Source organism: Notolabrus celidotus, chromosome 15 (assembly GCF_009762535.1).
Source record: "Notolabrus celidotus isolate fNotCel1 chromosome 15, fNotCel1.pri, whole genome shotgun sequence".
NCBI lineage: Eukaryota > Metazoa > Chordata > Actinopteri > Labriformes > Labridae > Notolabrus > Notolabrus celidotus.
In genome coordinates this window covers 8,778,245-8,791,260 of record NC_048286.1, presented here as the reverse complement: position 1 = coordinate 8,791,260, position 13,016 = coordinate 8,778,245, and the positions used below count along the sequence as shown (strand labels likewise).

At 40.7% G+C, this 13,016-nt stretch overlaps 1 protein-coding gene across 1 annotated transcript in view; it reads right to left on the bottom strand.

Annotated features, from left to right (window-relative positions):
* Positions 1–2,666: 2,666 nt before the first annotated feature.
* LOC117826919 (piezo-type mechanosensitive ion channel component 2) overlaps positions 2,667–13,016 on the bottom strand; it is a 100,246-nt gene continuing 89,896 nt past the window's right edge. The window contains 11 exon segments of the mRNA XM_034703341.1: positions 2,667–4,201; positions 4,204–4,251; positions 4,254–4,331; positions 4,334–4,365; positions 4,858–4,946; positions 4,949–5,067; positions 6,421–6,454; positions 6,456–6,501; positions 8,792–8,911; positions 11,037–11,206; positions 12,847–12,936. Of these exon segments, the coding sequence (XP_034559232.1) occupies positions 4,116–4,201; positions 4,204–4,251; positions 4,254–4,331; positions 4,334–4,365; positions 4,858–4,946; positions 4,949–5,067; positions 6,421–6,454; positions 6,456–6,501; positions 8,792–8,911; positions 11,037–11,206; positions 12,847–12,936 (912 nt within the window). The 3' untranslated portion in view covers positions 2,667–4,115.

Below are 13,016 nucleotides of genomic sequence, written 5' to 3'. Positions count from 1 at the left end.
CGGAGACAGCACTACTTAAAGTCACTAATGACCTTTTAATGGCTGCAGATCAAGGCATGTGCTCAGTCCTTGTGCTCCTGGATCTGAGCGTTGCCTTTGACACTATAGACCACAACATTTTATTGGACAGATTAGAGCATTGGGTAGGGGTTTCTGGTACGGTTTTAGAATGGTTGAAATCGTATTTTAATAATAGAAGGTTCTGTGTGTCTGTAAATAATTATGTTTCTGGTTTTACTGAGGTGAGGTATGGTGTACTCTCAGGGGTCGGTTTTGGGTCCGATTTTATTTTCCTTGTATATGCTCCCCCTGGGGCACATCATAAGCAAGCATGGTGTTTTATTTCATTTTTATGCAGATGATTTACAGTTATACCTGCCCATCAGACACACAGACCCTGGCATGCTGAGTTCACTGAATAATTGCTTGTCAGAAATAAAGAGCTGGATGTCAAGAAACTTTTTACAGTTAAACTCAAACAAGACAGAGATAAGTTTAATCGGACCACCACACATGACCAAGCAGTTACTGCCATCTGCTGGTCAAATGGCGAACCACATAAAACCTGTTGCAAAGAATCTTGGCGTCTGGTTTGACAGCAATCTAACATTTGAACATCATATCACAAAACTTGTACAGTCGTGTTTTTACCACCTCAGAAACATTTCTAAAATTCGGTCCGTTTTAACTTTTAAAGAGACTGAGACGATTTTACATGCTTTTATCTCATCACGCCTGGACTATTGTAACAGTCTTTTTAGCAGCCTGAACAACAAATCCCTGGATCGTCTCCAGACTGTACAGAACTCAGCTGCCAGGGTTTTAACCAGAACCAGAAAATTCGACCACATCTCTCCGGTTTTAGCTTCCTTGCACTGACTCCCTGTAAGTTTTAGAATTGATTTTAAGATTTTACTGATCACTTTTAAAGCCCTGCATGGGCTTGCTCCGAGCTATATAGCAGACCTTTTAACACCCTATGAGCCGACATGTACATTGAGATCCTCGGGCAGAGGTTTACTGTTCATTCTAAACACTAAAATGAAAAAAAAGGGGACAGAGCGTTTGCAGTAAGGGGTCCGACGCTCTGGAACCTTCTGCCCGAGGAGATCAGGTCTGCTGAGTCAGTGAGCTCTTTTAAATCCCTTCTTAAAACATACTTTTATCGCAGAGCCTTCCGGATTTTATCTGAATTTTATTTGACTTTATTTTATTTTAACCGTCTTCAGAAATATATTTTTAAAATAATTGTATTCCTTTAGAGTTCTTTTAAGGGGAATTTTATGTCTTTTAAAATGTGTTTTATTTCTTTATCTTGACTTGTGTGTTTTTATGATCTGCCTGTTTTATTTGCTACCCATGTAAAGCACTTTGTAACCTGTTTTTGAAAGGTGCTCTACAAATAAAATTATTAATATTATTATTATTATATACTTAAAACTCAACACAGGGACATTACACTGCAAAATGAGAACTTTAACTTCTAATTAAGCAAATTGATGATAATACATAATTCATACTCACTTTTGGAGTATCTTAAAAGTGTGTTTTGCTCTATTGACCTAATCAAAGGATGTGAATATTTTTTCAAACACATATCTTGTCAAACAAAGAGATAATTCTGTTACAATTTAGGAAAGCAAAAAGTGTTTCGATTTTAGATAGAGCAAAACACATACCTAAATCAGACTGTGTGACAACACGGATGGCACAACAGCTCCCCAAAGTGAAGCTAAAACCTTTAGAGCTCCCTCTGGTCACTGGCTGAAGTACAGGTCATAAAGCTCACCTCCTCCATGATAACAGATGGAATATGGGTCAATCTGCAAAATTAAAACACACATTAAACAACTTTTTCTCAAACATGCTTTGGGTATCTTTGCAGTTTGTTTTTGTGTTAAACAAGAGTTTGTTCTTTGGAGAAATGTAGGTTTAGTTAGTTATTTGATGCTTAAAAATAGGGTTGTGATGTTATGATTGACAGCTCTGTTGATAAATGCAGTATTGTTTACCGGATCATCAAAGTAGAGGAGGATCTGCAAGAGAAAATGTAAAGATCACTAACACAAGAGTTATTCGCCTTTCCATAACCATGGGTGTCTGCTTCAAATCAACACAAGAATCTGTTCTGCTGTAGACTGTACCGACCTCAGGGATCTTTGCTGTTTTATTGCTATGTTAAATATGTGCCAAGGTAATATGTCAGTGCCCATCACGGTAGTATTTTTTATTTTACAATGGGAGGAGATAGAGGCTTACTGTTCATATTAACATACAGTCAAAGCTAAATTTTTTGGAATACCTGTAATAAACCAGAAAACGAAACACAACTCTATACATGCACCCTTCAATCGCACAGATCTACTCTCATTTGTCATCATCCCCTTCTTACCAAACACTTACACACTTCTCTTTTTGGGGTGGTGTGGTTGTGTTGAAGGGAGGTCAAGAGGGCAGCAGACCTTCCTTGTGATGTACTTAAGAACAACACGTCAGTGCTACACTGTATTCTGCGAATGAATCAACATAGATGATAAACAGACTTTATGCAGCAGGTACGATGAGTGTTGGAGGCCATCCTGAAGGGCTGCAGGTTCATTCAGCTGTTTTCCATCAAAATCCTGCTGATACACAGATGCTCCTGGAAAAAGCAGCTGAAGCAAAACTTCACACCTTTCCGGACGTTTTATTTGCAGATGTCTGGACCTCTATCATACCACATTGCCTTAACATACAAGTACAATTTCACATTTCAATCCACCCTGACCTGTCCCCTTAATCTTTGTATGTACATGTAATGAAAATCATGACAATAATGAAGTTTTTCTATCATGCTACATTGTCCTCTAATGCATAGTTTGGACAGAAGGGCTTCGTGATTCAGCCCTTTATTTGAAGAATCATTTTTTGTGTGTCTGCTTGTTGTGATGACTGAAAGCACGGCTGTGTTCATGAATGTTAAAAACAGCAAGAGGTTCACAAGTGATGTGCAAGAGTCTCCACCTTGTGCATGTTACCCTGATTCAGAAACAGCCCTCCACTGGCCTCGACCCAGCCAACCTGTAGAGGATTCAGAACTCGGACAGTTGGCAAATTAATCTCAACCTCTGTTGGGATAACAGTCCACAGCGATACATTTTCTTTCTCATTACAACCTGTGCAGTAAACATACTCAGTATCAGTCCACCTGAACAATATCCACATTAAATTTCATGCCATTTAAATAGTTTTCATCTTTTCTACAATCTCTTCTAGATCCATCAAAGCCTACATGTCGTAACATATAACTCATACAATGAATATCTGTGAAAACAGCTCTTCCTGAGAAAGATATGTAGTTGATAAGAGTTTTAGTTCGTCTCATACAAACAAAATAAGGCAAGGAAAGTTCGTCAGATAATGTTATTGTTTTAAAAACAAAGGTGTTTCATGTTTCTTGGTCAGAACCGGCCAATTCTCTCGGTCCACATCCTTTGGAAAAAAACCTCTGAGGAGTGAAAGCTTCTTATTGCACAGTCCCACAGTCTAAACGTTCCAGTTGGGGAGAATTATGAGATAGTGCTTGTGTGGTCATCACTGTGCACGTCTTCTTAGATGGAAGCCCTTATAGATTAATGATGCAGCCAGTTTGAGCTTCTCTTTGCCTGTGTTGTGAAATAACTGAAAAGAGAAATGAGGACATTTGTGTAAAACCTTTTTCTATAGAAGGGATAGGACTTGTAATGATTTAGTAAATTGTCAAAAAAGGTTATCAGTCTGCCACTGAAACACCATCTGCTAGTTTATCCACTGGATGCAAAACTAAGCCACGTTTAGCCAGATAAATGCGGGTACCGGTGAATTCCTCAGTTGTTGTTAATACAATTGCATTGTGTTTGTTTTTTTATCAGTAAATAGTAGAAAATACCAGTTTTAAAACTCAAGAAAGTGTATCCATGTGGAGCAAAAGATGTCTCACTGCCATTAGAGCTCAGTTGAAGAGGACACAGTTGCTGTTCCTCCACTGCTTTTTGCTCCTTCAGCAGGTAAACAGGCTGCTGCTCACACCAGCAGAGCTCCTGAACGAGAAAGCTCACAATCTCGTTTTCATTTGTTAATTTCCCCTCATTTGGCTTTCACTCAGTTTTCTCCCGGGTCCACTTGATCATAGTCTCTGGTGAGCGATACAGGAAGATGAGTTTGGCATACATATCCTCCTCCAGTCCAGCTCCCCCGTCTCTCGGACCAGGAAGATGTCTGTGCACAGCTTGGGATGCGATCCACGTTGGGCAGCTCCTCGAACCTGATGGTGTGGGAGATCCCGCTGAAGAACTCACGCACAAACTTGCCATGACCAGAACCACAGAGGCGTACAGGCCCATGATTCTGGAGAGGACAGGGAGACAATAAGTTAGAGAACAGAAAGCAGGTCATGGACTATGGTAGGTTTTCTTTGCACCAAATCATCTGCATAAATATCTATAAAAATATCTGCAGCTAAAAATCCCATCCACATGAAAAAAAAGTAACCTGAGTTAATAGAAGTGATCGTGGAATAGACCTGAGTGACTACTGAATAGTAATTCAATTTGAAAAGCTGATCCCTTGTTCATACCCTTAAAGTGAAACAGAATGAAGCATCTGTCTAATTTACTTTCTACAGTGAAACTTCTTTCATCTCTTGGTAGTAATCACTGTAAGATTTTTTCTCACACACAGTGTAAGTTCAAACACCATGGTTATAGAGGTCATAAGTACAAAACCCCAACATGCTCTCTGGATTGAATGACGGCACAATAATAACTGAAATGAAATGTTGTGAATGAAAAAGCAGAATGTCTCTGACACTTGGTTTGAATCCACAGCAGTGACACGTACCCGTATCCAGCCAGAAAGCCCAGACTAGGCGGGCTGACTTGGTCACTGAATATGTAGACCTCGAGACCCTCTACATACTGGGCTTTCGGAACTCCTTATATTTATCGAGCCAAGGTTCAGTCTGGTTGACCTTCCACCATTCCTTGACCGGACCTGTCTCGTTTGAACTTTGCATCAGGGTCAAGGTGATGCTAAACATCTTTGATTTATCTTCAGCTGCAAAGATAAAGAACAGGATCACATTATTTCATCAGAATAAAACTCAAAAGTATTCCAACAATCTCAGACTTCTGATAATAAAAAAAAGAAAACACTTGAAATATGCATTGTTGGTAAACGTTGAGACTTTGTGTGTAAGTAACAAACTCCTAGGAGCAGTAGAGTTTCCGCTTTAGTGTGATATTGTTAATGATCCATCCATCCATCCATCTTCCTCTGCTAATCTGGGTCCGGTCGTGGGGGCAGCAGTCTCATCAGGGAAGTCCAGACACTCCTTTCCCCGGCCACTTCCACCAACTCTTCTGGGAGGGATACCGAGGCGTTCCCAGGCCAGCTGAGAGATAGAATCTCGCCAGCGTGTCCTCGGTCTTCCACGTGGCCTCCTGCGAGACGGACACACCCGAAACACCTCCCCGGGGAACGTCTGGGAGGCATCCTGACCAGATGCCCGAACCACCTCATCTGGCTCCTCTCGATCCAGAGGAGCAGCAGCTCTACTTGGAGCCTCTCCCAGATGTCTGAGCTCCTGACCCTATCTGTAAGGCTGAGCCCAGACACCCTGCGGAGAAAGCTCATTTCGGCCGCTTGTATTTGCGATCTTGTTCTTTCGGTCAATACCCACAGCTTGTGAACATAGGTGAGGGTTAGAACGTAGATTGACCGGTAAATTGAGAGCTTTGCCTTCTGGCTCAGCTCTGTCTTCACCACGTGAGACCGGTACAGTGTCCGCATCACTGCAGACGCTGCCCCTATCCGTCTGTTAATCTTGCGCTCCCTCTTCCCCTATTGTTAATTATCCAAACAAAAATAAATATTTCCTTTTTAATGTGATATTGATCACAAACTATCATTTTTATTCTTCCTCTGGCTGTTGAGGTGGTCGATTCAAAAATATCTCAGGAAAAACAGACTTTATGAGTTGTGTGATTTGAATGAAGTGGAAACTGAGTCCCATTTTATTTTGTACTGTACAAATTATGAAGACCTCAGAGAGTTATTGTTTCATGAAATTGCTTTGTAAAAAGCCTAATATATTGTGGTGGACAGATGAGCAAAAACTTGATGGTTGTTTAATTTTGATGTGTTTAGTTTGCTAATTTTGTCTCAAAGGCCTGGAGAAGACAAAATGTCCCTCTGTCTCTTGACAATGAATGAATGTGCTGTGCGCTCTGACCCTGGATGGCATAAATTCATGCGGGCTGGGAATATGACAATAATAAAATAAAAACTTAAAATTTCTGTGTTTTACTATGTCCCAGAGGCACCTGCAAAACATCTCTTTTGTCCTTAGCCACACAAAAGTCAAACGTTAGATCTATTTATTAGAAAGATAATGATATTCACCTCTGCTAAGCACCTCGACAGGCTTGGCCTCGGAGGTCACTGGGGGCTCGGATATAACGAGGGAAGATATCATGAAGGACCCTGCAGAAGAAGAAAAGGGGACGTTACAACTGCAAAACACAGTTTAATGTTATAGAACAGAACTAGAGATAAGTATCTTATATTGATTGTTGTCCTGTGTAATGTCTCCATTTTAAACTGTAGACTCTATTTAAGAAGTGGATGCAGCCTCTGGATTTGAAGAGTGCAGCCAATGTTAAACAGCATCACTTTCTTTCAAACGGCCTGCAGGGGGCAACCTAACCGGCTGCATAATAAAGACCTGTTCCATGAAATTGTACAAAAAAGGAATCTTCCACTTTCTTGTTTCATTTAGATCAGCAAACATTTCCTCATGAAGTTATAGGTACCAAACAAACCTTCCTCACATCTATGGTGTTTCAAAATGGACAAAACCCAAATCCCCAAAATGTCTTGTGTTCATTTCAGACCTTAATCTCATCGTGTCGACAGCTGACAGCCCTATTGTGTAAAATGAATACATATTAAAACCTTTTTTTTCCAGGAAATTATTTATCTTATTTAAAAGTAATACATATCTTTAAAATGTGTTTCTACATTAAAATGTCTCTGACTTCAAGCTGGGGTTTGTAGTCAGATTTAGATACACTTTTTGTTATACTGGTTACAATCAATACATAATGTGTTCTTAAAAAGAGTGAAAAAAAGCCGCTATCTACAGCTGGAGTAAACCTGGGAAAACACCAACCAATCAACGCCTTTTAGGGTCCAATTTATTAAACCAATCAAATCCCATCCTGCCATTCTGCCCGCCTCCTGCGCATACCGTCCCCTGCCTCTGCTTCCCCTGACTCTATTTATGCCCCTCTCGCTCGACCTCAAGGCCTGTCCCCTCTGACCCGATGAGGTGCTTTGCTCAGGACTGTAGTCCAGATCAGAGTTAAAAAGCTCTCAGCATGGGGGCTCTGACAAGCAAAAGAAATTAATGACATTTAGTAAGTCCTACAGAAATGTACATTGTTGCGTCCGTCCGGACGCTGTAGGGATGACTAGCCGATTCGTGAACACGTTGATCTTTAATAACCGGTCACTGTCGGCCGTGATCACGCCAACCAACAAAGCAACAATCAATGTTTGAATGAATAAAAAACTTCTCCCCTTGTCTCTCCTCTCTCCAGCTCGCACTCTCTACACCTCAGTCTCCTGATGCCTTCACTAACTGTCAACACTGTAGGAATTAAGAACATCTACACTGAACAGGTTTAACAAACAGTAGAGCTGTTACAGTATTATATGTGTTATAACTTTTCTCCTGATATCGTGTCACCAGTACAACTGGATAATGCTAGCATGACAGTTGTGAGTACTAACAGCAGCCATGTTTGTTTGTGTTTTTAACTTTCACTATGATAATGTTTTGGTGAGGACCGGTTGTGAATCAGTCACGATTCGCGGGGGCGTCGTTTTGGAGGAGCTCCGAGGGGAGGGGGGAGGGGTTGGACGGAGTCCTGAGGAAATGCTACATTCAAACTCGTGCTAGTTTTCCGTGACTACCAACCCTAGCTTTAAGTTATGTTTGAGTTGAGTTATATCAACTCAAATGCAATTCAAAGTGCTTCTCAGCAATTGAAAACAAGAAAAAGCTCAAATAAGATGTAGATGTCGATTAACTCATGTAAAGATAGTTTTGGAATATTCTCAGCTTAAGTACCAAAATAATTTTTTTTAGACACACAGTACTTTATATTTGATCAATTAGAGATACTTCTGAGTACAAGTCAATATTTACTTAAGTTATGGGTCACAACCATAGACTGTATAAATAATGGATGTAGTATCCATGACTTCGCCCATCTGTTCCTGAAGCGCCATATTGGAAATGCTGAAGTCAACCAAACTTCTGTTGAGCTAGTGTAACATAAAGAGGCGGGGTTTGAGCCTTCTAGCCAACAGCTACAGTGTTCCTGCCTGTCAGTCATGTCCTTATTTGGGCAAAACTCGTAATATCTTCTGAATGTCGTATTAGAAAAAAATCACCCCCCGTACAGTGTGTGCCGATAGAGAAATTAGCTACGTAGACCCAAGCCGTGTTTTGAACCAGGCTGTAAACATGTTTATTTCTGCTGTAAAGATCGTCTTTTTTTAATTGGTGTGTATGTGGTTTCCGGTGTTTCTGCAGCCAACCTCAGACGGACACTCGATGAATTGCAGTTTATAACACTTCCTCATGGGCTTCATATTTGAAGACTGGAGGTTGCTGCTTGGTGACAACAGCATCAAGTCTTTGACAGACTGCTAATTATTTAGCTACTTATCAAAAGTCCAAAGAGTCAGCAGTTGTTATACTCACGTAGAAGCATTACTCTCAACCCCAGTGATGAGGTCTATGAGTCTATTTTTTGTCTGTTGTGTAAGGTAGGCCAAATGTTTTCCAGACGCTGTTTCAGCCTTTGCACCCAGTGAGATGTTTCTGAAATCACAAAGGGAACAACATAAAGAAAATCACCCCTCTGAAGCTTGGCTGTATGAGCACATACTATATGAAGCACTGAAGGATTTTTTTTACTTATATATGATATACAGTCATGGCCAAAAGTTTTGAGAATGACACAAATATTACATTTTCACAAAGTCTGCTGCTTCAGGGTTTTTAGGTGTTTTTGTCAGATGTTTCTATGGTATAATGAAATACAATTAGAAGCATTTCATAAGTATCAAAAGCTTTTCTTGAGAATTACACAGAATTCATGCAATAAGTCAATATTTGCAGAGTTGACCCTTCTTTTTCAAGACCTCTGCAATTCTCCCTGGCATGCTGTCAATCAACTTCTGGACCAAATCCTGACTGATGGCAGTCCATTCTTGCATAATCAATGCTTGGAGTTGTCAGAATTTGTGGGTTTTTGATTGTCCACTCGCCTCTTGAGGATTGACCACAAGTTCTCAATGGGATTAAGATCTGGGAGTTTCCTGGCCAAGGGCCCAAAATCTTAATGTTTTGTTCCCCGAGCCATTTTGTTATGACTTTTGCTTTATGGCAAGGTGCTCCATCATGCTGGAAAAGGCATTCTTCATCACCAAACTGCCCTTGGATGGTTGGGAGAAGTTGCCCTCGGAGGACGTTCTGGTACCATTCTTTATTCATGGCTGTGTTTTTAGGCAAGATTGTGAGAGAGCCCACTCCCTTGATCGAAAAGCAACCCCACACATGAATGGTCTCAGGATGCTTCACTGTTGGCAAGAGACAGGACTGATGGTAGCGCTCACCTCGTCTTCTCCAAACAAGCCTTCATCCAGATGCCCCAAACAATCGGAAAGGGGATTCATCAGAGAAAATGACTTTACCCCAGTCCTCAGCAGTCCAGTCCCTGTACCTTCTGTAGAATATCAGTCTGTCCCTGATGTTTTTACTGGAGAGAAGTGGCTTCTTTGCTGCCCTCCTTGACACCAGGCCCTCCTCCAAAAGTCTTGGCCTCACTGTGCGTGCAGATGCACTCACACCTGCCTGCTGCCATTCCTGAGCAAGCTCTGCATTGGTGGTGGCCCGATCCCGCAGCTGTAACACCTTTAGGAGACGGTCCTGGCGCTTGCTGGACTTTCTTGGGTGCCCTGGAGCCTGTTTGGCAACAATTGAACGTCTCTCCTTGAAGTTCTTGATAATTCGATAGACGGTTGACTGAGGTGCAATCTTACTCGCTGCTATAAACTTCCCTGTTAGGCCCTTTTTGTGCAATGCAATGATGGCTGCATGTGTTCCTTGCAGGTAACCATGGCTAACAGATGAGGAACAATGGTGTCATGCACCATTTTCCTTTTAAAGTGTCCAGTCACTCAATCATGACAGATTGATCGCCAGCCTTGTCCTCATCAACACCCACACCTGTGTTAATGTGTGTGACACCTGTGTGTCATTGAAATTATGTTAGCTGGTCCTTTTGTGGCAGGGCTGAAATGCAGTGGAAATGTGTTTTTGGTGATAAAGTTCATTTTCAAGGCAAAGAGGGACTTTGCAATTAATTGCAGTTGAGCTGATCACTCCTCATAACATTCTGGAGTATATGCAAATTGCCATTATAAAAACTGAAACAGCAGACTTTGTGAAAATTAATAGTTGTGTCATTCTCAAAACTTTTGGTCATGACTGTACACTTGGATTAGAAAGCTCTTAAAGCAGCTGTTCTATATAGTTCTGCTGACTAAGTTCCTTTTTACAACATCAATTAATAACAGGAACAGAACACTAAATAAGTCATGGCTGCAGTAATAAGAATGTTACACTTCTCAGCTTTAGATGTTTAAGGTTATGCTGTTTTTTACATTACATGCTATTGAGTCGTGTAATCTGTAGCAATGCATCGTATACTAAATGATAAGATGTTTCACTGTCCCATGAAAACAGCACATTTTTGAAAATATAGAAATAAAGTGGAGTACTCAACTCGACTTTAACATAAATCCTTCCTTTATTACTCTACAAAGATCACTCACTGTAGATATAATTTGTCATTTTTCTATAATAACCATCACCTCTTAATGCCACAGATTGATAGAACAACATTAAGAAGGGATATGTGCTAACGTGGGTTTTTGGGTACCTCTGCACAGACCAGGCCAAAGTGATGGGGATTTCCACTGTACTGTTCAACAAGTCTACCAGGCTATCCCTGCTTGGGGGACTGATGGTCCACAGAGAGTTGGAGCTGCCTTTCAGCTCTGCGATGATGAGGTCCTGCGGCATGTAGCTCTCCAGCCACTCCAAGGCTTCCTGACAACAGGATAAAAACAGAGGGTGAAACAATATGAGACACTCTCACTCAGCAATAACACAATAAATCAGTATCTCAACACGTTAGTAGTGTTGTTCAAAAAAGGGTACAATCCCCCACTGTGGGTCTGAATTAAATAGTTCCTACTAATTATGAGTGGATTTACTGTGTATAGACATTCATATCATTCAACTATAGCATGGATTGCAATTAAAAACTTAAATACCTAAATCTGGAGGTCAAACTTTACTTTGTCTGATTTATTTATTTTGAAGGAAATCTTTTAGTGGATTAAAGGTGACATATCACGCTTTTTTCATCAATATATATTGGCCTAAGAGGTCCCAAAACATGTCTTTAAAGTTTATGCTCGAAAAAACACTTTGAAATCAGATTTTGGCATGCCTGAAGAACCCTCTTCTTCAGCCCTGTTCAGAACGGTCTGTTTTCTCTCTGACCACGCCCCCCCCCACACGGCTGCTCACAGATCGCGTTTCTTCAACCCTCTGAATCTGATCCAGAATCTGATCCTGACGGAGAGGCGCCTGTAGCAGGACCTTTCTGAAGGATTGGTCACAGATTAAGTGTTTCTTGTTGTTTTATTTATCAGTATGTAGACGTGTATCTTGGTACACAGCTACGAACATGTAGCTATGTGGCTATGCTAACTAGTGCTAGCACTTATCCATGATAAATAAAAATCATCCACTAGATCTTCAAATCTGCAGACGTGGGGAGTAAAACCGACCTCTGCCAGAAAGGCAGCAGGATCTTTCTGAACGATTGGTCACAGATTCTGTGTTTCTTGTTGTTTTATTTGTCAGTATGTCAACGTGTGTCTTGGTACACAGCTACAGCTATGACATGTAGCTATGTGGCAATGCTAACTAGCGCTAGCACTTTTCCATGACAAATAAAAATCATCCACTAGATCTTCAAATCTGCAGACGTGGGGAGTAAAACTGACCTTTGTGTTTATTAAGACAGCCTACAACTAGCATGCCTCCCTCCTAAGCTCCTTGTTACAGTCTATGGGCTGAACAAGCTTCGTGCTCTGACTCGGTGACAGACCGGATATTTTTGTGACGTAACAAAAACACGGAAGTCTGAAACGGCTCGTTTCACACACATTTACAGAAAGGTGTAGAAATCAAAACAGGGGCAGAATGGATTTTTTTCATTCTCAAATAATATATATAATATGTTTAATTTATGAACTGTTTTACTTTGTTCTAAAAGACTAAAGAAATCCAGACTGCCGGGCGGAATCAGGCAGGCGGATGGTAGTGAGCTTAAATACTAAACTATGACTTTTACAAGTTATAATCTTAATAATGGCGTGTTGAAATTTGTGAGCTGACTCTGAGTGTAACAATAAGCCCAAATCACTATGTTCATGACAAGCAACCACAGTGTCTTCTTTGATATTAGCTACAAAGCTACAAAATACTGTTCATTACGTCAACACCTAAACAAAGTACAATGTATCGTCTGGGGAATAAGACAACTGAAGAATTATCTTTTGAGGGCTGTGTTTATGGACAGACATTTTTTTTTTTTAATACTAAATGATGCTGGATTGTAGTTGTTCTTATAAAAAGAAAAACTGAAATCATGGTTTTCTTCTTCCTGTACTCACAGGGTCATGGTACGAGTGCACAAAATCATGAAACTGCTTCTCTGTCACTTTCTGCAGCTGTTTCTGTTGAGCGCTCATGGTGAAGATGGGCTGCAAGAGAAAGATGCGTTGGATGTTAGCATAAGTGAAAACAAACATTGGTGAGTAAGATACTTATTTGCTTTTGTTTT